General features: G+C 51.5%; 5 protein-coding genes across 5 annotated transcripts; 1 reads left to right on the top strand and 4 right to left on the bottom strand.

Moving 5' to 3' along the window:
• Window positions 1–358: 358 nt before the first annotated feature.
• AA0111_g3339 (hypothetical protein) lies at window positions 359–910 on the bottom strand (the record flags this gene model as incomplete). The annotated part of the gene is made up of 3 exons (XM_028649212.1): window positions 359–429; window positions 479–836; window positions 887–910. The coding sequence occupies 3 exons, from the start codon at window positions 908–910 to the stop codon at window positions 359–361; spliced, it is 453 nt and encodes a 150-aa protein (XP_028509112.1).
• A 1,995-nt stretch (window positions 911–2,905) lies between these two features.
• On the top strand, window positions 2,906–3,667 carry AA0111_g3338 (hypothetical protein; the record flags this gene model as incomplete). The annotated part of the gene is made up of 1 exon (XM_028649211.1): window positions 2,906–3,667. One exon carries the CDS (start codon window positions 2,906–2,908, stop codon window positions 3,665–3,667), a length of 762 nt encoding a protein of 253 aa, XP_028509113.1.
• Window positions 3,668–8,307: 4,640 nt separating this feature from the next.
• AA0111_g3337 (hypothetical protein) lies at window positions 8,308–8,484 on the bottom strand (the record flags this gene model as incomplete). Its single annotated transcript, XM_028649210.1, has 1 exon — window positions 8,308–8,484. The coding sequence occupies one exon, from the start codon at window positions 8,482–8,484 to the stop codon at window positions 8,308–8,310; it is 177 nt and encodes a 58-aa protein (XP_028508894.1).
• A 3,067-nt stretch (window positions 8,485–11,551) lies between these two features.
• On the bottom strand, window positions 11,552–12,773 carry AA0111_g3336 (hypothetical protein; the record flags this gene model as incomplete). Its single annotated transcript, XM_028649209.1, has 2 exons — window positions 11,552–12,351; window positions 12,407–12,773. 2 exons carry the CDS (start codon window positions 12,771–12,773, stop codon window positions 11,552–11,554), a joined length of 1,167 nt encoding a protein of 388 aa, XP_028508895.1.
• Window positions 12,774–21,441: 8,668 nt separating this feature from the next.
• AA0111_g3335 (hypothetical protein) lies at window positions 21,442–22,197 on the bottom strand (the record flags this gene model as incomplete). The annotated part of the gene is made up of 1 exon (XM_028649208.1): window positions 21,442–22,197. One exon carries the CDS (start codon window positions 22,195–22,197, stop codon window positions 21,442–21,444), a length of 756 nt encoding a protein of 251 aa, XP_028508892.1.
• Window positions 22,198–24,377: the final 2,180 nt, after the last annotated feature.

The raw sequence follows: 24,377 nt of genomic DNA, 5'->3' as shown, positions 1-24,377 counted from the left end.
GCATACGGAATCGCTGGGGAGGAAATGAGGGAAAGAGAGATCAGTCACCAAGAATACTGGAAATGTTGAGACACGAAGACATGAGAAGAGATAGAATAGTACTCACACTTTATAACGATTTGAGAGAAAGCTTTTGTGAGACATGTTTTACATATACATGTACTGGATCAGTGTCCTACTGGTGATGCAGCCACCCGTTGCCTAGCACCATGTCTCTACCCGGGCTACTAGCGGTGGAATTTAGGACGCACTGGGCCCGCCATTCATCTCAAAGGTTAATCAGTCCTGTCTAGCAATTGAACCCTGCAACCACGAGCCGAGTGGAGTGGGTATAGTACAGGTCATGTCGCTCCGCCCTCTACACTTTGTCCGTCTCCTTTGGTACCGAGCGTATCAACTTCATGATCTCGCTCTCGTTATCCCCAGCGACTGTAAAGGTTAGCACAGACAAACGCTGTTCTCCTCCGCAAACACGTACCAGCTTTTCCTTGGTTCCAGTCCACAACCAGCGGTCTCTGAAATGCTCCTCCATCTGCCTTTAGTCTCCTCATAGCATCAGTCTCATTCTCCGCGCCACTGATCACCTTGCCTGCCGCTCCTGATCCGCCCAAGTAGTCCAAGATGTTCTTGAGCTGGTCCGTTGTCGGTGGGGCTTCTGTGACATCGAGCTCGAACTCGGTGCGCTCGGCCTTGTCCTGCGCTTTGTGAGAGCTGGCCTGGTCTTCAGTCGCATGTGCTACAGATTGTGCATTGGCTTGCTTGAGGAGGGTGAGGACGCGGGTAGAAGCTTGGTTCGAGGGCGCGTGAAAGAGGGTCACGACGTTCTTTGCGCCGTGCTGAAGAGAATTAGCGGATGAGACTCAGAATCAATTGGGCATTTCCCTACCTCTCCAAATAGTCGCTTGAACATGGTTGCTGTAGTTGTTGTAAGTGATAACTCGGAAAGTGATGTTAGAGGGTGCTCCTGTAGCTCCAGTGGAGTGAGGTTCGGGTGTGACGTAGACGGCCGCTCGGACCTGCCGTTCCCGCCGCAGCATTATTACACGAGATCTACCATGCAGAGCTTGGAGCTCAATGTACAGATGGGTCATGTCGAGTCATCGGAGCTATGATTGTACTAATACTGACAGAAAGACGTAACGTTGAACTCGTCGGCACGAGCGAATGATCCCTACCTTTACATAGGTAGCTTTGCCATTTCTAAGTACAGCAATAGCATTACAGAAGTAACTGCATAGAACCGCAAGACCAAAACATGGCGCGAAAGGGTCAAAAGTTCTGTCACTCTTGACAGCCAAGACACCGAGATCCACAGTGGAGTGTGGAAGGTCATCATACACAATACGAAATAATGCATAGCACGCTGTTAGCGATGGCGAAGTTGGGAACACAAGCAGCTAGATTTCGTGATGCAGCTGTGCAAAAAGCAGAATGTACATGTACGCCATGAATATGCCCCCATCATCCCAAAGTGTAGGATCATGCTGCTGCTGAGGAACGTGCCGTAGCGACGTCCGTGATTCCCACTCCCTCTGATCCAGAGTCATAGCCATCCTGAGGAAACCGAATTCATGACCGTGTTCTCTAGCTCATCGTGCTCGTTTCGTTCGCCCGTCCTCTCATGGTTGGCTTATGAGGTAGGGTTGGGGTTCATCTAAGGCATGTCAGTTCTTGTCCATCACGTAGGGTTCCGGTGTCTGCTGACCTTGCGCTTGCCACCGGTCATGGTGACGTTTACGAAACGGCGGGTGTATGTGAGCCTCTTCTTGGCGCGGCCCTTGGGGGTCTTCTTCTTCTCCTGGGGCTCAACCTATATCGTTTGTCAGCCAACTATCCATTGTCCAATTCGGTTCCATCCTTCTCCGCATTTGTCGCGCTGTCATGGTTCGGCGTGTCGCTAGCGATCGGAGAGGCGTTCATGTATCGACGGGTATGAGCTTACCTTGGGGGCTATGCATTGTTAGCAGACGTTCTTTGATGATTTCACAGGGGCCAAGACTTACTTTGAGACTTGACCTTTCCGGCACGAGCGAGGGATCCGTGAACCTTTCCCATATTTGCGGTTGTTGATGGGTGTGATGAGTCGTTCGAAGTAGTCTGTGTGGTGGCAAAGTCCAATTAGCGGTCTGCCTTGTAGCTTTCGAGCGTCGGGTGCGGAGTGTAAAAGTCTTGATTTCGCAAGGCTTCGCCTTTGATGCAGGTGTGATCGTAGGGATGGGCGGAATACGTACAGGTTGCGGTCGTTGGGTGTTCGAGGACTGGGCGGCGACGTGAGGGTCAAAATGACTCCAGGGCTGTGGACAGCGGCTCACCGGATTAGCCGAGATCACGTGCTACACTAGCGCATCGAGCAATGTGATCATTGATCGCAGTGACACGACAGTATCTATTGACTTAGAATATCTTGCCTAGTACAATTCTGTACAGAAAATGTGCGAACAAAGTCTTTGAGATGCATTCTGACGTGTGAGTTGGGTCGGCTTCTGGACATTCCATATATGCGTACGGGCGCCTCGCCTCCACAGCTGTACAGAGATGATCAGATAAGATAATGCGAACCATCATGACCAAGTGGAACGGAATACAGATTAGACACGCGAGCTTCCCCAATGATCTTCAAGCTACGTTCACGCAGCGCAGCCATGCCTTGTCTAGTCGCTTTTCATTGAATCGGATTCACGCCTGTTGCAGCCATGCCTTCCGCAATGGACTTTATCGTGGCCCCAGCCGGAGATCCCCGCCGTTGTTTAGGGTCGCATGATGCGCATGATGCGTCCCGTAGCTTCGCTTGAACGCGTCGCTGCCTGCCATCCATCACCACTTCCACTGACAACTCGTGATAGCTATCTAGCTCTCCAGATACCTGCCTATACCTTTAAGCTACCCAAATCTAGATATTAGCAAGATGCGTCTCCAAGCTGCCATCGCCAGCCTCATCACCTTTACTGCAGCGTCCAACCTGCCATCACCACAGAACTTCTTCACGAACCCGTCCTCTAGCGATGGATCCGGTTTCAAGATCCCAACCGTTCACGAGTCCGCCGTTCAAGCCCGGAGGATCATGCGTCTAGAGACCATTGGCACCCTGTCCACCATCTTCCCCAACACCCACACCACCGAGCAACGACCCTCGGACGTTGGAGGCGCGCCCATAGGCTTGATGGACTACTTCGGCGACTGCGAGTCAGACTCAGGGAACCCTACTATCCTCGCCATCACCATCGCCACCTCCTTCAAGAACGTAGACGCCGGCTCCAACATTACCTTGAGCATGCGATGGCACCCCCAGGACAACAAATGGCGCAGTCCTGCAGCGCTCCCTCGCTTCTCGCTTGTCGGTCGTCTGGAAGACATTGATATGGATGCTATCAAGAAGCTGGGTGTGACAGCCTGCTATGTCAAGAAACACCCCGATGCTGCGTGGTGGTTGCCGGGTTCAGGCGTCCACGAGAGCAAGTGGGTGCGTCTGGTCGTTGAGGAGATATACTGGATCGGAGGATTCGGAGATCGTGCCTACATTGGATGGATCCCGAAGGAAGAGTGGTACAGCGTCACACAAGAAGAGATTGATGGCATTCAGTTGCCAGGCGAGAAGCAGAGCGCGTGGAACGCCATCGGAAGCTGGTTCGGCATGGGTCAGCAAGAGCAGGGTGTGATCGAACTCTAGGCTGAGACTACGAGTATCAAAGTTTTCATGTGTTCATCGTGCAAGGCAGTTGAGTTACACTCAGAGGTACTTTATGGAGTTCAGGGCAGCCTTTTTGATACTCTTCTACGCCACATTGGAGAAGATTATCACAATAGGTAGTTATACTACGACTATCAGCTGACTGCAGATCAAATCGCGCGTGCATCACGAATATGACGCAAGACCGAATCTTCATAGGGCAACGGTCCTTCAATGCCTTTCGTACATCAGTACTACATATGGTGTATCTTAGTGTCGAGGGAAATCTCATTCTTTCCTTTATTCTCAGCACAATTCGTGTGTTTCATCTTAAACTTTTCGCAAAGCGCGGTTTCTGTAGTCCGTCTCTTTGCTAGCTACCCTGCAATACGAGGACGTCACATGGAGGTTTCCGCCCCCGTGCCCTCTTGGCTCAGCCTTGTTATGGAACTCACTCGCGCCTACAATGTTACAACAAACACATTCCTCATACATAACAGTTGCGCTCATTGAAGCTTTTAATTACCTGTGTGTATTTATAAATAAAAAGGTTGCATAAGAACCTGACAACATGCGCCTACTCAACGCGGCTGATCTGACATTTAAGGAGTTCGAAGGCTCTTCCATACCGCCCTACGCTATTCTCTCACATCGGTGGGAAGACGAAGAAGTCACATACCAGTGCTTCAAGCATTGGACGCCCGCTTTGAAAAGCAAGTCTGGATTCAGGAAGATACAACGATGTTGCTATCGAGCACAAAGAGACAAGATAAAGTTTGTTTGGGTTGATACATGCTGTATCGATAAGTCCTCCAGTACAGAACTCTCAGAGGCCATCAATTCCATGTATGCATGGTATCAACGAGCTGTGGTCTGCTATGCCTACTTATCAGATGTAACAATTCCGCTTAGCATACGAACGCTCAACACTGAAGATGTGGAGAACACATATCAGGTGATGGCAAGCAAATGGTGGACAAGAGGTTGGACATTGCAGGAGCTGATAGCTCCCCAGTCTGTGGTGTTCTATGTAAACGGCTCCGACGGCTGGAGCAGGATAGGCACAAGAAGTACCTTGATCGAGTTAGTAGCGACTCGAACAGGGATTGCTAAAGAGTATCCGATTGGTGAGGATGCCCGCAGGTGTAGTGTTGCACAGCGTATGTCATGGGCTTCCGAAAGGACTACCACCCGGCCTGAAGATATGGCATATTGCCTACTAGGGATTTTCGGTGTCAATATGCCGCTACTCTATGGAGAGGGTAGCAGGGCATTTATCCGTCTACAGGTACGATCATATAATACTTGTTCCATCCAATGGAAACACTCACTCACCTGTAATAGGAAGAAATCATGAAACGATCAGATGACGAGACTTTCTTTGCATGGCAAGTTGGATATAGGGGTATAGAGGGCGATACATGCGGACCTTTAGCTCCACATCCATCACATTTCCGGGGAATCAACCATCTACTTCCGATGACTGGTTCAACTCTCGAGAATCCATACTCAATGACGAACAAAGGACTAACAATTGTTCTCCCGGTCATACATCCAGACGATGGTCCATACGGTATGGCAATTCTGAATTGCAATGACTACAATTCGACCTATAGCTCGCCTCAGATGCAAATTGGATTACCTGTCGTTCGCCTCGGGCCAGAAGCAAGTAACAGGTACGCGCGTGATGCTCGTATTATTAGGCCTCTCACCCCTGTTAAAAACGTAGATGCGTCTCCCAAGATTATCTTTGTGACACATGACTCTAGTCCTCAGAGAGAAAGTTCTGGACTTCTTGTCCGCTTACCGGCAGGCCAGGATGCTTTGTTTCGTCCGCAGTACTGGACCACTAGCTTTAGCGCCTTAGTGGAGGGAAAAGAATCGCAGGCTGAGTACCGCATCCCATCCGATCACCGTCGCAGCGCCATACTTTTCCAGGGGCCATCGAGATCTCATCTACTTATCTTGTTCAATATCGAGATGCAATATATAGGCCAGTGGGCATGCAAGGTCCTGTACGTACCTGCGGAATCACGCCTCCCTGACCACGAACTTACTACAATGCAAAAAAAAACAATCCAACGCGCATGTAGTACCATCAGCTTGCTTTCCGACAGCACAGTCTCGAGCCAAGTTCTGGCCGCAGAGATTGAAAAAGAGCCCGACTGGAGCCTCACACACGACAACGACTACAGGCCGTCTAATTCAAGATACAGCATGGCTTATCTCCCAAATAATCATATAGCGTATGCTCAAATCGAGAAAACAGTTGTCCGTGGAATGATTACATTAGTTCTCAATGTCGAGTTCCAGGATCGCTCACAAGAGCTGCAGCGACCGTGCGAACTGGTAGGATCAGAGGTCCCAATACCTCTCACGACAAAGCTAATCTATTCAGAGGCTTATGGGGGGTACTTCCGTGTGCGGTATAGTCAAGTGCCATGATATGAGCCTTTTGTAAGCATTTCAGTTTCTTGTCATCCACGCATATTTATATCGGTAAGAATCCGTCAGTTAGCTCACTGCTCGTCACATATACTGTGGGACCTTGTACTTCTTGTAGCTCTCGATTAATGTTTGATGCCATAGTTTACTCAAAATCTAGTAATATTGCCATAGCGCATAGTGATGAGCCACTGAGGAATATAGCAACCCAGACAACACCTATGCGAAAATGACCACCGGAACGACACATATGAGCTGCTTTCATCTCTCTCGTGACATTAGCTACAAGAACTATCTGCGAAGTTCACAATCGAGAGCCGGTAACTTGAAGGTAGTGCAACCGGGCCAAAGTAGGCAACATCGAAGAAACCACAGCACTTGACCATCGTGATACGAGTCATTCTACACTACAGTACAAACCCAAGTGGTATTGAGTAACGGGGTGCTTGTATCGCTTCCGTAACATGGTTGGCTCGCGATACCTACAAACACGAGACACTTTCGCATATTTAGTAAAGACACGTTGCGTATGAGTCTTCGGAGAAGTACGGTCACTCGCTTTCTTTGGAATATCATTACTGAATCTGCAAGTTGATACGACGATGGCCAGACGTATTCGTATGCTCAGCTCACATCTGGCATCAGCACTACTACGAGAGATGTGGATAGCAATATCACGTTCGGTCCGTAGGGAATCACATAGAAAACAGATTGAGATGTGCTCAACTCTTCCGAAGTTGAATCGGCCTCGCGTTCAGGAACTTATCTCTAGATGGCGCAATTCGTAATGATGATCAACTGTAGCTCACTCCGACTCGGTCACTTGCCTACACCGCTCAGGTCTCTCCACTTCGAACTTTCTTTGAGCCTCCTTTGGCGGCTACAGTCGGTACACCTACCGAGCAGCTTCACAGAAACGCGCCGCGGCCCATGTGTCGCGCTCGATCCTCTCAGTAGTCTAGGGAAACCTGATCGATGGCCTTATGAGGCCACCTGCACATCCTTCCTCGGTGATTGAGCGTACTAGGCATTAACTGGTAGCTTTCTTTTCGTGGGCTGTACGGTTGTCGCATCGCCCCCAAACCGAACGCGAAAGCACAAAGTGGTTGCTGCGCAGGGATGATGATAGAAGAATGACATAGGACAATACAGCCTTGGTTTGACAATGGGAAACGTGTTGTCGCCATGGGCAACTCGACTTTGCCATTACCAAGCGCCCGTGATCCCTACATATTGACGACAGCTTCATTGTTGCCCGATTGCATGGTTGATCTGCTCCTTAGGCAGCATGTGTACCTGAGTGCAACCAGGTCATTCCTAGCTCTTAAACTTCGGTCGTGTTTGTCGCGTTGTGTGCCTGACGTTAACAAGGACTTTCCCCGTATTCACAAAATCACGTGTACGGACACTCTTACCTTAAAAGGACCTACTATGAGCGCTTTAACAACGATATGATAATGATTAGAGCGATGACGTGGTCAACCCCAGTGCGTCGACGCCTCGCGTCGCTTGAAGATGAAAGGGAAAGTCCAGTAATCCATCATCTGATCATCATCACGTTGCGCGCAGGCATGATGCCAGTAAAACTTTTCTACGCGAGGCAGATGCGAACCATGGGACACACGAAACAGTTGCGCGATATGCGCGATTCTAGTTCCCGCAAGATGGCCAAACTCAATCGCTTCTACAGCAAACTCTCTTTCGGCGAAATCAACATTTGGTAGCGAGGGCGATAGTGAGGCGATCATCGACGGTGCCCAACGTCCAAGCTGCTAGCATCATCTCTTGGAACGACTCGCAAGCACGAAGATGATCCGGCGATGGCGGCATGGCGCAATGGTACTTTCCATGATTCGGCCCTTAGGATAGCATCGCTGTTCTTGACTCAAACGTTCCTTTATTCGGGGAGGAAACTGAGAGGTGTCTAGTTGGACAATGCGGATGTGCAGGGACAAGCCTTGCCTGTCACTGCAAACTAGGATTATCCCACCCAAGATCGCCCGCACAGTCGCATCATACTCCATGAAGCCTTAGCCCCGGAGCATTTACTCGCCTGGCGCTAGAATGCGGTTCGTGGTGCTTTACAATGCGAACGGGCAAAGGGTAGGCATGGGCGTCCGCGCGAGCGCAAATGGGCGATCACAGCTGTCATGCTGGTGCGGGTGCGCGTCTGACTCTGGCAGCATGCTGGTACACTATGGATGCCCCGACGTTTTGACCTGTGTCGTGAAGTCTCGAAGGCTAGTATTAATGTCCGAGGCACCAGATATCGGTATGGGTCGTTGCTGCATATGGTGGAGGGTGATACTCACCGCTCCTGCTGCCAGTACCAAAGCGATGGATACCCACAATACCACCGCCGTTGTTGGCATAGCTGTCGGCAATTGAAGTACTCACGAAGACGGCTGTCGATCGCGGTTCTTTAGGCAAATCTTCTTGCGAACATCACCTGCTCTCCTCTACCGTGTCGGTAATTTCGGGCGAGCTGGCGGTAATGAGAAGGGGTCCTGGACCACGGCAGGATGCGAGACCAAGGTCCCTGCTTGGCTTGCATTGTCATGAGTAGCGGAGAAGAGAAGGAGGGGCAACGGTCGGTGATATGGATAATTCCGTGCAAACCTCCTTCTCGAAGGTCAGGTTTACAAGGATCATGGCTGATAGTCCAGAGCGTTATGCGCAAGGCCGCGTAGGGCGGCAGTAGCAACAATTTCGCGACAATTTCGCAGGCAGGTCGCCCAAAGTTCATAATCTAGGGAAAGATTGCCTGTAGGAGGATTGCGTACGTCCGACGAAGCTGCGCGTGGGGTGCGATGTAAGGCCACAAAAGTTGGCACTGGGGACTCTACGCGTATAGCAGGTGACTGCATTATTTTGAGAACATCGTCATCCCACAAATAACCGTCGCGGGCCTGAGTCCGATGCAAAGGATCATTGATTGGTGATGGTCGTTGACAAGAAAGAACGCTGAGTGGCTGTAACCACAAAGGTACCCCTCCCTCGGTACCTCCAATACTTGACTGCACCAGTCGTGGCGGCAAAATGGTACGATACGTTCCCTTGATCGCCGCTGGGCGTGAGCATCGGTTCTTGGTTCCCGGAATTGATGGACGCATGGTGACAGCATACTTCGGCGCACCATTCCTGTAAACGGGTGCGCTGCAACAGAAATGCCATGTGGCTGGTAAATTTGTAGAAGTAGGCTTTGCGCCCAATGGGTAGTCATCGTATGGCCCGTATTGCCCACATCATCAATCACATTGTTCTGGATGCGCCATGATTGCAAGCGAGATGGAGCCAGAACCTGAGACACTTGCGCAAAACCAAGATGATGCGCAGATCTCTCGCGAGCACGATCCATGGGCTTGAAGGGGCGCTCCGATCCACCTGTACCAAGAACCCGATTGGCAGGAACCGGGAACCAGCTCGACTCAAGGGAACTTCTGTCGAGGTGGCGCTCCTTCATCTCCATCCCGCGAATGCTTTTTGTGAGAGAGCCCAGCGGCAGCCTTCGCCTAAACTCTATCACACATCCGGCAAGTAGCACTTACTCCACGATCAATGCGCACGAGAGCTTGGAATTGCTTGTTGAGTTTCAGGGCCTCTACCGAGCATATTGCTTTCCGCCGTTTTGTGGGGAGACAAAGACTGTTAGCTCTCTGTGCGGTGTCGTGTCCGTTGTAAAGGATTCGAAGGATTCCTCCTCCGCGAAACGGATAGACGATTGCACAAGGGTCTGGAATCAGACCATTTGTTTTGCTTTTGACGGCAGCCAGTGAACCAATGCAACCGAGCTCACTCTAATGTTGACGTGGGCTCATGGTGGAGACCCCATTGACGAGTTCGGACAACAAGCCGTTGTTGTTGCGATGCTTGCCACAATGCTGGTTTCAGCATTATTGAAAGCACGAGTTTGTTATTTGGTGATCCCACATGGTTAGATGAGTGACCCGGGGTTCGGAGAATAGTTAAGTGACGATCGTCACTCAAGGCTCATGCGTTCATGTGCTAGAACGCATGCGCGGGAAGGTGACCAGACCAGATTGTATTTGCAAGCCACATGTGACCTTCTCGAACCGCTTTGCGCTGAAGCCGGAGCCGGACATCGGAGATGCATGCGAGTGTTGTCCAAGCTATTTTGTTGAATCGTGACGAGACGCCTCAGAATAAAATAAGCAACAAATGACGACATATGAAGTTTTTTTCCTCGGGCATAGAACATGATGCAGTGTTTGCCAGTATGCAGAGTACTGCAACCCAGGAGGTGTTTTGATATTCCGAGGACGATATGTCGGGAGTCAGTGGCCCGATGTTGTCTCCACGCCTCCTAACCAACGGCGCACCACAATTGGACTCAGCGCATCATCCTGGTGCACTTGCCCTCCCTTGGAAGGTAGGGGTCGACTGCCGACACTCTGTGGGATTCCAGACGAGGCACCTCTTAGCAGATACTTAATATCATCAGTATTGACCGTGGCGACACGGGAATCCTCAATAGTCTAGACTTGGCCTCCTGAAAACCCGTTTTGGGATCTGCGGATATCGTTTCCAGAACAATGCGGCTCGCCTGGGAAAAGCGTGGATGGATGAATGTCCGCTTGAACTTGAGCCCTGATCATAACACACCGCAATAAGCATTGTCCAGCATAAGATTAACGCGGGAGATGTGCCAGAGACAATGATGATCCGCGAGACCCCAAATATTCATTATTGCTGCTTGTATAGTCGGGGAACTTGCCGTAGACCGGGGCATGTATCGACTGCCATGGGTGGTAGAAGCGTGGGCAAGCAGCTTCGAAGTCATCGAGACTGACGGTCAGTGTCTGACGGATGCGGAATAATTCTTACGCGAAAGTTGCGACATGGGTAACCCGTCGTGAACGATCTATGCGCTTAAGACCTGTCGTTTGAGTGTCACATGTAGCTCTGACGTGTTCAGTTTCCGCTAGGTTTAGGAGGTTACTGACATGCAATGCAAAACATCGTTTCTCTGCCAGACCAATACTCATCGACACAGGCAATTGCATGAACACAGTTGGTTTCGTAGACAGTATTGATTCGATCGATTTTAGCGCATCTTGGAGCATTGAATTGCTCATGCAGGTTCCCTACTATAATACAAGAAAATAAAAGCGACTGACTGGGCTAATGCCATGCGCCTTGATGCGATAGCGAAATGCTGTCCTGACTAGAAACTAAGATTTGCGAAATAAGCGTACATTATCGCGATCGATGGCGATATAGGATATCGTTGATGATACGAAAAAAACTCCGGTGAAATGCATGACACGGTGGGAAACGCCCGGAACTCCGATGCGTGCAAGTGGTATCGTTGGCAAGATATGGCTGAACAAAGCATGTCGTGGATGTAGACCACTAGATGGTAGGTCTAGGCTTGTCAAGGCCGATTGCGTGAGACGGTTGGTGATGGCTTGTAGCTCGTTATGTCGTCAGGGTGGTGCTGGAAGCTGCGTGGCAACCTCGCTCGTGTCGCTTCATGTTGCTGCGCACACTGAAAGCCTTGCCACACCCAGGCTGGGGGCATTTGTAGGGCTTCTCGCCAGTGTGGCTGTGGCTGTGAATGCGCAGGCTGCTTGGGCGCGAGAAAGCCTTGTTGCAGGTTGAGCAGATGTAGCGATCCTGAGACTGGGGAAACTGGGACTGGCTGGAGGTGCTGATGTAGTGGTGATGTTGCCACGGGTTCGAGCCGTTGCCAGCCGGACTAGGTACAGGTGCTGGCAATGGTATTGTGTGCGGCTGGAAGTTGGAGGGAAGGGGTCGCTGCGCATACATGGCAGCGCTGTTGTAGGAATGCTGCTCAGGCGAGTAGAATGAAGTTGAGGAGGCAGCGCCTGGCGAGGACTGGTAGGGAGACTGGCCATAGACTGAAGTACTGTAAGGAGACATGGAGTGCGATGGTAACGAGTCGCGCTTCATGGGAGGCATTGACGAAAAGGTCTGGCGTTGCTGGTGAGGCTCCATGTTGTTGAGCGAGCCGCCGAAGTAGGGCGCCGATGCAGCGGAGTGGTTTGATGCAGCTGAAGGGGACTGGGTACCGTCGTGGGCCACGTCTGGATGCATGGGGGGAGTGGGAGGCAGTGTCATCCTTGGGTTGCTCGGCGCAGGAACTTGAGTGTAGACCGTCTGTGATGGTTGCTGCATGGTTGCTGCCCCTCCCTGCTGTGCCTGCCTTAGTTGCGGCGATGATGACTGGCGGTGTTGAGACTGAGGACTCAGAGAAGCTACACCAAATGTTAGTGACATGAAGAGGTAGAAGGTGCAATGGTGAGTGCTTACCCGTCTCAGATGCAGCCTTTTCATTGCCGGCAAACTCGAGGAGACTTGAGATTGACGGCAGTGAAGGCTTCTTCTCCTCTGCTGGTGGTGATGGCGGCGACTGCGGCCGTTGTTGTTGTTGCTGCTGTGCTTGGTGGGTGTATTGTTGTTGTTGTTGTTGTTGTTGTTGGTGGTGATGCTGTTGTTGTTGTTGTTGCTGCTGTTGTCGGTATTGTTGCTCGACTTGCTGTGGCTGTGGTTGTGAAGGAGCATGTACGGGATATGACGAAGCGGCAACACCCGACATGGGGAATGCGCGAGGCTGCGATTGTTGGAAGTAGGTCGGGTGCTGGAACGTCTCGCGCTCCCTAACGCTGCCGTGTACCATACTGGCGAGATGCATTGCCATGGAGAAGGTGGTTGTCACGGGTCACAACAGTGGCTGCGTAACAAGAAGAGGGAGGAGTGGGTGAAAGGGCGAGCAAGTGATGATGACTAGATGAGGAGTAGTCAGAGCGACGGGTACAAGCAGATGTAGAGCCAGGAATTCGGGCCTGCAGCATTCAAGTACGATGTCGAGGGGATTGGCGAGATTCAGCACGAAGCCCGTTCGCACCGTAGCGTCGTCAGTGGGCCTGTCGTTCCCTGTCCAAATTGCGTTTGAGCGGGCGATGAGGCGGCGGACCGTTGTCAAAAAGCCCACGTCCCACTCGAGTTAGCCCGAGACGCTCAGTCCCTTGCAACGGCAATGCAGATGACAGACGGACGAGGATTAGAGTGAGGATGTGCACGCCCCGTAGTAATGCCTTGGCCGAGCGATCCGCCCACGCATCCCAGACAAGCCAATCGACGCTGCACCGGCGCAGCAGCGCTTTTGGGACAGCCTAGGCAGGGCCCCTGGTGAGGGTGCCAGGACAGGCTGCCCTGCACTGCAGATCGACCGTTCCAGGAGATACCTGAGGAGAATCCTCGTGGGCTGGTCGGAAGCAAGTAAGCTCCAGTCACGCTGGGATCGAGTCAAAGTCCGCGACGTTCCCAACGGCGCGGATCAACTCTAGCCGACGCTTCTCACGCTGCTGCCGCCAGATGACGACTCAGGCCGTAGGTCGCCGACTGTTGGTTCCTGCCAGCTGTCCCTCGACGGCGCTTGGGGGTGTTGACGATGCAAAGGGTCTTCTCTGCACGGTCCCAGGGCTGTACCGATCGGTTGTCTTGCTAGACACCAGAGTACACTGCCCACCTGATCCCGAAAAGTCCAAAGATCCACCGCGGCTTGTATCTCTGGTCGCGCGGGCGTCGAGACAATACGGCTCGCGCTGACGAAGGATTACGCAGGGGGCGAAGCTTGGGAACGGCAGCCGATGCTGGGGTTCAGAAAGAGACAAATATGAGACGAGCCAGACACCATGCTGCGCCTTTGGCACACTTTAAAGAAGCCTCGGCCGTAGCCACCCATCTCATGTCGCCTGCGTGAAAAGGGACCGTCGCAAGCCATAGCAGTCAACTAGACTATAGCACCGTGTCGTCCCGCGAGAGTTTGCCAGAGGGCACCTCGGAAGCGAGCCAAGCGCGTCGTGCAGCAGAAGCTGTCTAATGCTCTCCACCATGTCGCTGCCTTTGACCATTCATTCGACCGCATTTCCTAAAAATCTGTTGCCCATTAGAGAGGGTCTGTATGTAGTGATGCACATGGCTGCAGCCGCTGGGCGAAGCGAAGCATCGCGTGCGGGATGATTTGTTGGCAATTATTGAAGGCGGTCGGCCTTCCATTCTCTGTCGTGTTGTGGTAACCCGTCGTCGCACAGAACTGTGTCACCGCCTTTGGCATGACAGACGTCGTCTCCAAGGGCGGTCACGGGACTGACTCGTCCCAACCTCTCTCGTGTGCACCGTGTCAACGTCTCCAGGACCTGTCCCAGCACGCTGTACCGAGAACGCTCACCGCATGTTTGCTTGCTCCAGCTAATGATTAGGCCGCGTACCAGAGACAGATTGGTTTCAGCAAGAAGGCAAGCGCGGGAAGTCAAGAACGACGGCTCGACGGCTGTTGCCTTTTTGCAGCGACGGTCTCCGACCCCAGCAGGCGACGTCTCTGCGGCGCCGCCAGGGCGGGATGGCGGCGTTATCCCATGTCTTGGCCTCGTTCGTATGTGGAGGATCTTGTCGAAAGAGGCGGGTCGATCAGCGACAAGCGCATGCAGCTAATCCCGGGGGCCACGTTGGCTGTCACCATCTGCTCACTACTCTAGCCGACCTCCCGCCATCCAACCACGCAATTCTCTGCCTTGCTTAGGAGCGCCTTCGAGAAGCACGCTGCACGCGAGTGGGATGCCACCGCAGCCTGCCATTGCCTACTCATGTGCTTTCCTGCAAGAAGCGCTGTAGATCTAGCAGGCAAAGCCGAGTACCTAGAGTCCCAAAGGGACGTTCCAGTTACCGTGCAATCTCCTCTTTGCCTTGTCGTTAAATGCGTGATGCGTGATGCGTGATGCGTGATGCGTTCCGGCGTCGTACAGCATCTTCCCAGCTCGGTGCAACACCATCTCGTGGCTCACTTCTTCGCTAGAACAATGGAAGGACTGGCTTGCAGGGCTGCCGTGAGTACGACCAACGACGAGGACTTGTGCGGCCGTGGCATTCTGCCCGTGCTGCTATCCCAAAGTCACGGGCACAGACGTCAGGGTTTCCGTTAATGGAATTTTAGAATTTCAATCGCTTGGGCCTGCGCGAGTGCCGGGCGTCTCGCGCATCACATACCGCCCTCCTGGATTTCACGCGGGCCGTCCACGCCGATGGAGCTCAATCTTCCAAGCGATATTATACATTGTGCTGACTGCAAAGTCTTGAGCATGTCAGTATCAGTGTGTACCGAAGTTCTTCCAGTTCTCTGACACGCATATCTGGATGGCAGGTGCAAGTGTTGGACAGGGTGCATGATCTTCCGGAAGACCACCACCCAGGGATGCTGCGTCCGGCCTTCAGGGTACGCGGGACTGGCAGGGATACCGATACCTTGGCCGCATCATGATCCATCATCAGCGGGAACACGCTTACTCTAAGGAGCCTCCCTAGTGCCTTCCGAGCGATCGTCTCGGCGTTTCATTCTCACGAATCGGCACTCCAGCGGCATCTCTTTCATCATCACTCCGAACCTTACCCGTCGCTTCCAACACTACTGTATTATTCCAGACCTCAACATCACCGTCAGCTCTGCGCCGTATGAACACACACAACATTCATCGTTTTCAACGTACCCCAGGCGTTTCATGGGTCATCAGAAATGGCCTTGCACCGGCCCTGGTATTGTGTTCGCTGTCTGCTCCATGCATGACGTCTTCCAGGGTCGCTCCGGCTAAAAACCCAAAGCAGGACAAGCCCGAACATGGCAAGGCTGTTCTATTCGTGAGTCTTCTCATTGGCCCTGGTGGGCAACAATATCCCATTAATTTGCCGCGCTGCGTTCACGTCGTGTGATGTTCGATGAGGGCTTTAGGGACTTCTTCTGTAAGCCATGACGCAGCCACGCGCTCTCGCTAACAGCGACAACAACGTCGATCATTCTAGACGTCACGGAACGACCTCCTGTTGACTTCGCAGTTTACAGCAACTACGAACAAGCACGCCGACCCACTTGTGGGTATGTCCTTCGCAACGAGAACTTGATGCCCTTGTTGTATCGGAGTGGGGAGCTGCTTCATCGTTAGATGGCAACAGAACGCTGTGCATGAGTTTGTGTAACTACCCGAACAACTGGCACCGGCATCGTCTTCGCTGCCTACATCGGTGGGTTTGGTCCTGCCCTTGGAAGGGTATACCCTGGTATGTTGATTCCTACAAGCGCTTACTCGTGTAAATTAGGCAAAGAAATGAGCCCAACCAAAATGAGGCGGCACCGACTGATTGGAAATATACCACGAGCAAACCAGCAATCCCCAGTACCCAGGATTGCTCAAGAACACATGGTCTGCTCTGAGCTGCACCTCAGCTGTATCGGCCATCGAGCCTTGTCCGCCTTGTATTGGAACCTGGCGTAGTAGGCGTCCAGCTCAGATACAAAGCTCCCCGTACAACGGAAATTATCTTGCTATATCCACTCAAAGGATTCAGAATCTATGATCCTTCAATCACGATGGCTTCAAAGCAAGGATCTGTTCAGGATGGTGTCTACCCACTCGGTCACATCTGATCCTTTGCGCCACTGTTACCACTGCGCAATTTGTCTTTCGAGAACCCCTTGTGGACTTTTCCGATACCAGCAATACATTTCGGTTACAGTCGCACAGTCGCACAGTCGCACAGCGCTAAGAAGCGAGTTGCATTCTCAGGCACCTCCGAGTGTGGACCACACTTTGTCTCCAACGTCCTCAGTGTCGTCGCTTTTTTCTTCATCAGCACGCAGGGGTTCAGAAGCAAGAGCAACAACGGCCAACGAGCGGGCCGAATGGGGCAGCAGAAAACCCAAAGGGTCAACGGCAAAATTGAGCGGTCCAGTTGTATGTCTCGTACCCTGTTCCCTCCCCGCCGTTTTGAGCATGTTTTCCGGATCCATTACGCCACGACAAGGGATCGCGTAGATCATTCTCGATCACCGCGTCGAGGTTGGATCGGCTGACGGTGAGATTCACCAGGATACAGTACGGCCAAGTCTCAGATCAGCCGGATCAGAGGGGTTACCAACCAATGCCGTCTTTGCCGGATCACGGGTGAATGCTAATTCGTCTTCGATCTAACCGTCTGTTCCTCTGCTCTGCGTATCGCCGCCGACGAATCTCCATAAGCATGGTGTTCGGTACGACTTCCGTTAACGGTCGCAGGCGGTACCTGCCGCGGGTACGCCTGCCTCCTCCAAAGACTTGTTAGCTGGTTCGAGACGAAGAACGGCACGTCCAGTGCTGCTGTTTCAGCCGTTCTACCACAAGATCCACTTCTGCAAGACATCCAAGCCATTCACCAGCTAACCTTCTCTGGCGTTGCAAAAGCACGAGCACATCAAACAAGGTATGTGGAGTTCGCAATGTGAAGCTCGTAACCCCCTGACCCGGTTCAGTTGCGTATCAGAGGCCGGCAGTACTCTATAGTGGATTCAAATTGTGGAAATGCGATATCTTCTAGACATGACTGGACACGCTCAGGATTCTTTTTCTAGGCCCTGTCAAAGTGATTCGGCGTGACCCACCAACGTCCGCGTCGGCCTGCCTCAGTCCCCTGTCTGCGCAGAAATCGTTAGCGCACCCTCCTCCGCGTGGCTGACGCTCTGCGAAGCTATTCGTAAACGTTGTGTGACAGGACGTTAGTATCGTTTTGCCGGCGCCATCCTAACGCTACCGGCCACACCATGAGATCGCTGCTACTGCTACACGCTCACGGCCTTTCTCACCACATTTGGTCTACTTCAAGTGTCAGATCTCGAGGAGCCGCCTCTAGTCCTACCCCGTTTCTTTCTTATTCGAGCCATCAGTGTGACGGGGGACGAAGTCAGTCGAGACCTGCTGAGGAACGCTGTGGGCGACAGCACAGAGCTTGCTTCTGAAAAGTGGTTCGATATCCGCATATGGCTTGTATTCCGCCTAACGGTTTCCACCACTGGAATTCCTCCAGACCGCGTAGTGCTCCAGAAGGATCACATAGTCGCGATCGTCGCCGATCTATGCTCAACATGATCCGCAATTATAGCGCCAGGGGGTAATCAAGGAGAGTTTTGTTCACACGGCGGTCGATTCACAGGTGCATAATGAACGCAGGACCAAGCTCACAGTTTGCCGCTGTCAATGCGCCTAACTCTAGACTTGGGGTGATACGCTGCAGCTTTCGTCTATGCCGTCAGTGACCGTTGTTTTGCATCCTTAACGTCTATCTGGAGGAAGCTTCTTGTGGGACACGAATGCGCAGCCCATCGACGATGCAAGGGAGTCGAAGGATGCATCGTAAGATTGGCCCGAGGGGCCCACGACACGTCAATCATGAACCCACGATCTCCGTTTGAACTTCGGCTTCTAATGACTAGCACATGTGAGACCCGGTGCCGCGGGCAGATCCCAAATCCCTTCTAGTGATTACGGATCAACGTGCCCATCTGGGATCTCGAGTTCATATCGGCACACGCGCATATCTCGCATTCGGAAGGCCACCCGCTTCATCCCACCTGCAAAATTCGTCACATGTAGGGGCAGAACCGCGCCAGGGTTTTGGAAATCGGGCCTCACGACAATACGAGAGTGTTGCGAAAGGCTCAATGATTTGATAGCACAGCAACCCTGTTGACGGCAGCGAGACGCCTCAGTGCATGCACTTGCTACAGTATACTCCGAAGCTACTGCTGCAATGAATATTGGGTGTGTTGCATTGCATATCGCCGAAGATTGCGCAGCAGACGACTGCCGTGGGTAAGAGTGTGGGGCACAAGATCACTGTCACGGTCGGTCGGTCCTTTAACAACGTGAAACTTGTCAGCAGATCCACGTTATCAACCTGGCTGTCGGGAGCTGTACCGTCCAAGTCAAGTGTATACGTGGACATCACTCTATCGAAAGCTAATCTCCATCAACACCGGGTAAGACGTTTACGTGTGGTGGGCATGTAATACCGGTCGGGCTTATGCAGCCTGGGGGATCATAACATGGGTTTTGGTCTGTCTCCCTCACACTACCCCGTGCTGGTAAGCGCAGCGCAATCTCGATCGCTCAATGATATGGGTTTTCTTTCTTTCCAGTCTGCATGCATGCGTAACGGAATGCTCCGCGAGCAAAGCAGCATGTCACTGCCGCACTCTGTAGCCGTTCCAAACTTTGGTACATCGCCGACGACGTCTACCTGCACCCGATGAAAAGGAGGTGTGCCTAAGTCTAACCATATCTACCGCACATCGCAATGTCTCTTTAGCTGCTTCCTGGTTCTTGTCCCTGGCTCGATACCCGGAGCCAGTGCGGGATCTGCCTGTCTGCTTGCTTCAAGCTTGATATGCCGTGACGGAGGCAAGTATGACGACATTAACGACCCACAACGTCTATCACCAAGGTTCGAGTTCAAGATGCTTCTTCCCACTCGCGGTTCACCACTACATCATGCTTCAGATGTAACTTGGTTTCAAAAAAGACGTTATTACAAGGAACCGGGTCTAGCAATATACCTGTCACTCTCCAGGCCGCACAAACCTTTGCGTCATTCGTGGGAAAACCACATCCCTGGTGGTAACGAACATGCACGCATCACTCTCACTCCCGCACATCCTGCAGCCAGCCATGCCAGCCCCCCAGCTTACCCGAACTCGGAGCCGCCGCAATCCTTCATCCCATCCCATCACGTATCCTCGCTCTATAACAGGGTAATATTATCATCAGCACATCTATTCCGCCAAAAGGCTTGGGCACGGTTACGCCGAAGCCAGCTAAGCCCATCTTCTTTCTCCCCGTCTCTCCGCATATGCGCCGTTGATCCAGGCTACTGTGATCCATAATACATATGACGTGTGCCATCATGTGCACCTAGCGATGTTAACTTCGATAAAGTCCGTGAAATAGGCCGTTTGTACATCTGCTGTACTTTTTGGACGAATCGCTTAGACGCGCACCGAACTACACGTATGCTTTATGCAAGATGCACGTCGATGCTGCCGCCCTTTCTTTGTCTCATGTCGTCTCGCTTGTTCGCTCCTCTATCGTCGATGCACGCTGTGCATTTTTCCCGCCGCTGCCAATGAGTGCTGGTGCATTTTGAAAAGTTGTCGTAATGTATGCGTGGTCCAGGGTAGGCGAGATGGATTCCCCTCGAACGATGATGCGATGCGTTGTTAGTGCGGATCTATGATCTGAGGTGATTGCATCGGCAAAAGATGGGGCTGGGGCGTGAACGAGACGTAGGTCAGCGACGTAATTATGTTATGGTGTGTTGACTGTGTGTGTGTGTGTGTGGCTTGAGTAGAGGGCTAGTGTATGGCAATGCTAGTACTGGTGACGGCATACCTTTGGGAAACATGTGATGGTTGTAGCGGTGAGTGCGACATGCTATTTGGGCTGGTTCAAGTGACAGGCATCGTCATTCCTTTCTCCTGGCAAACAAAATAATACTCATCATTGTAATGCACTTTGACGTATTAGTGGATGAAGCTGGGTACCTCGCTCGAGCGACTATAGCACATCTCGTCGAAACTTGTTCTGCATGTTTTGCAAAACGAGACATGATTTTTGGAACATTCGACACGAGGCAAGTATGATTTGGTAACACCGCTAGTATTGCCTACACTGATTGTCGACTACTGTGCATTTTGCGCTCACTATCGTCTTCTCTACTTTTGCCATCCCAGTCTCGATTCACCCACTGCTCCATTTCCATCTGCTTTTTTTCCCCCTCTACCCTACAGCTTGACATCGCGCTATCGGTAGTATATTCCATGCTTTGCAACCTACTCACGAAGCTAGGCGTGTCTCGCTCATCATAATGACAGCTAACCTTCATAGCCGAGCTGTTTGCTCGTCGTTTTAGAGATACTCAAGTGGCGATTGGTTCGATGTGATATCACATCACGGTGCTAAGCTTGTCGACAACAACAAGGATTTGTGCGCAAAGCTCCTCAACGATTGCTTTTTTCAACCCCCAGGGCTGAGCCTCAAGTAGATCCAATGAGGGCGAGGGATTGTTAGGACGAATTAGCATTCTGAGAAAAGACAAGTGACTTGCCAGAGGTGGTAGTATTGTAGCAGAATGCCACAAGGACAAAGTCTTGCATCGAGGAGATATGTGATATGTGCACATGAACACCAAATATGAGCAATCTTTGCTGTGTATGCGAACAACTGAAATTTTCTGCTGGCCATGTGGCTCTGGTTTTGTTGAGTATATTGTTTACTCCTCGACATTAGGTACCCAAGGTGAAAGAAGTCCATCTTGCGCAAATCTCACCTCACCGAATGATAGTCGAGAGGATATGCCACATCTTGTGTTAGTCTGCGTTGATAAAAGGTGCACCATGTATCTGTTAGTCGAAGCTAGTGTGAACCCATAAAGGTAGCTGATTATAACTTCTCCTCTTCCTCACGTGCCCAGATTTCCATTGACGAAAACTACTCGTAACCAGGTATATGATGCATTCCGCCAAAAGCGGGCATGTATAGACTGAAGTCTTCTCCAAACAGCCGCCCACCATCGAATACTTGTGTATAAGACTCGAGCATCCTCATATACTCACTTGTCTGCGGGTTAGCGTGACGGAACTTGTGTTCCCGATCATATATGACGAGGTTGATAACGTCGTGATATTTGCCAATGAGGTTCCTGTCCAGAAACAGCGCAGCGGGACCTTTGCCGCCTGGTGCCTCGCTTGAGAGATCTGCGATGAGTTGCTTGACTGGAACTGTCGGGTAGCAGGAGAATACAAGCGAAGATTCGTTGATTGCCAGAAACCCCTCGGGATCGGAGACGACCTTGATCGGTACCGGCAGCTCAGACAGTATCAACCGGTCGAGCTCGTTGTAAGCGGGATCTTGCGCAATGATTGTGATGTGTGTGTCAACTGGAAAGCCTTCTGCTTCGTAAATCCGTTCTAGAGCTTGGGCGATAGAAGAGGCAACGAAATGCTGTACTGCCCGGCTGGTCCTCCTTGGATGTGGCACTTGCAGGGTGCCCAGTCCGATGCAGACGATGTTGGTAATCCGTGCTGTGTGCTTCAGTCTGTTCAGGCTGTTGAACAAGACATGGCGTGGGTGAGTTGTCTGCCAATGCTTTTCTGCCTCTTGCATCCAAGACCTCAAGCGGATACCGTAGCGTAGATCGGTAGTTTCTTCGACCTTTTTATCAATCGCGACGTAGATTGGGAGCATGTCGTCGACGCTGAAGTGGTAACCTGGCGGTGGAGTGGCAAGCAAGTGAAGTCCGTTGTAATCTAGCAAGAAATCTAGGGAGAAATATTGACTGTCTATGCGTCAGTGTCAAAAACATAGAAATGAACGTACTTCGAAGACATGTATATTAATCTGCGTTGCAGCTCTCCTAGAGTACAGTATAGACTTGTAGGGTGTTCTTTCACGTCCGCGTAAGTAGAGCACAAATTGGACACACCTGTGAAAAGATATGTCTTCATCTGGATAGACTCTTGTCGCACCATAACAATCTGTTAGTGTGATGTTGAGACCATTTCGAGCCCTGGTCAGCTGCTCTGCGACATGGCGAAGCATGGACCGACTATAAAACGGTCGGTCCCCGAGTGACTTCATGAATGCCTTGATGTCCACAACTATATGGGAACTGTTTGATAATCCAAGACCGACATCGTGGATTGAATCTGCGAGTGAATCGTTCGTTTGAGACGGAAGTGTTTCGTTGACTGATCCTTGGAATTGTTGTGCGTCAATGGGACATGTATCCACCCACATGCTAGCTGCAGGCAAAGCTGAGAAATTCATTCCCGAAGATGCTAGCTGCACCCCATACGGGCAGACGCCTGCCATTGTAGTGAATTTTCGTGAAGCGGATGGATTTGTTGTCAAAGGAGATGTACAGAGCGATAGAAAGACGTAGTCGAAGATCGTGACAGAAACACGTGCTAATGATGCCAAGCATACGAGACAAATCTGTGCTAGCAAACAATGTTGATGGTTGGGTGGTGTAGACTGTGAAGTGTGAGATCTGGTTGAAGGTAGAAGCAAGCACGGTGTGAGATTGTGAGCAAGTGCTCTCTACTGGCACGCCGCTGCCGCTTGACCCTACGTCTTTAGGTAGCTGGGGAAATACAGCCACAAGAGAAAGTCGCGTTGAGGTAGTTTCGGAGGTGCAAGTGCCAGCGACGCGTTTGCAATAGTACGACCACAAAGAAGCTCGTTTTGATAGGCCACACTTGTTGCCTATAACGGGGTTTGAAGCTGAAGACGAATGCTATGCGTGGAAACAACAAGACATGTATCCCGAATTGCACGAATCGTCTCAATGACAGAAGGTAGTGATTTCTTGCTCCACCAGGTCGCTGCGGATGCTACGAGCATGTTGCCTGTCTACCGATATTCAGTGTTCAGATGCAGCAATTAGGTTTTGGATGACTGTCTTCCGTTACCAGTATATAGCGCTTATGCCATTCTCAAGACTGTGGGTAACTTGCTACCGCTATTGACGATGAAGAAGGAGCATCTAGGTGTCGAACATGTTCTAATATGCTGGTAACATCAATCCTCACGGCTACATGCAGGCTGTGTATTTTCATCAAAGTAGCATGGACGGTTTCTTGCGTGTAGTCGCTTGACTGCTGCGTGTGGATCTTTTTCCATCTGCGCTCTCTTCGTTGTTGGAGTGTTGGCAATTTACACTCTGTCTTTTGGGCTTTAAAATGTATCTTGAGATGCGCCGTTTGTTAGACATCGGTCTGGTTTCCTGTAGGGGCGGTGGTTGCTAATCTCGGCTACAGGTACTTGGTTGGTAAGTCTCCAAATCCTTTTGTTGAGAATTCCATACGCTAACATGGCTAGTGTTTGCGTGCCTTGGGCAGTAGCCATATACCGAGACTAGACGAGTACTGCCCGAGGCATATGGAGACGGCATTGCGGTACAGCGAACAGACGCAACAGACGCGCAGGCGTCTGAAGGATGAGACGCGTGCGATACTGGCGTAGAGGTTTCGGACGTCGTGTACCTTTTGAGTTTGTCGCATCAGAGTTGCATCGATAGTTTGCTTTGCCATGTTTCAGGATGGACCAATTAGGCATGTGCAGCTGGTAAGCAGAGATACGGTGTAGGTGCAGGATGGTATATCCGGAGAGAACAGCAGCCCTGCAGGGAGCCGATGGGGACTAGGGCGGGCAAAACGAAAAACGTGCAGTCAAGCGGCGCTTTGACCCGTGGGTGAAATAATAATTTAGTCCAGCGCGCGAATATACAAGACGGCCCCTCGACGCTCCATCCCCTGTGTCCTCGCACCTTTTTTTCAGTTTTCTTGTATTGTATAGACTCTCCACTCTTCCGTTGGGGCGTCCTTACATTCACACGTTTGATACCCGGGTTTCTTCCCCCTTTC

The sequence above is a fragment of the Alternaria arborescens genome (assembly GCF_004154835.1).
Source record: "Alternaria arborescens strain FERA 675 chromosome Unknown contig_6, whole genome shotgun sequence".
Lineage (NCBI taxonomy): Eukaryota > Fungi > Ascomycota > Dothideomycetes > Pleosporales > Pleosporaceae > Alternaria > Alternaria arborescens.
This window is presented reverse-complemented; position numbering and strand designations above follow the sequence as displayed.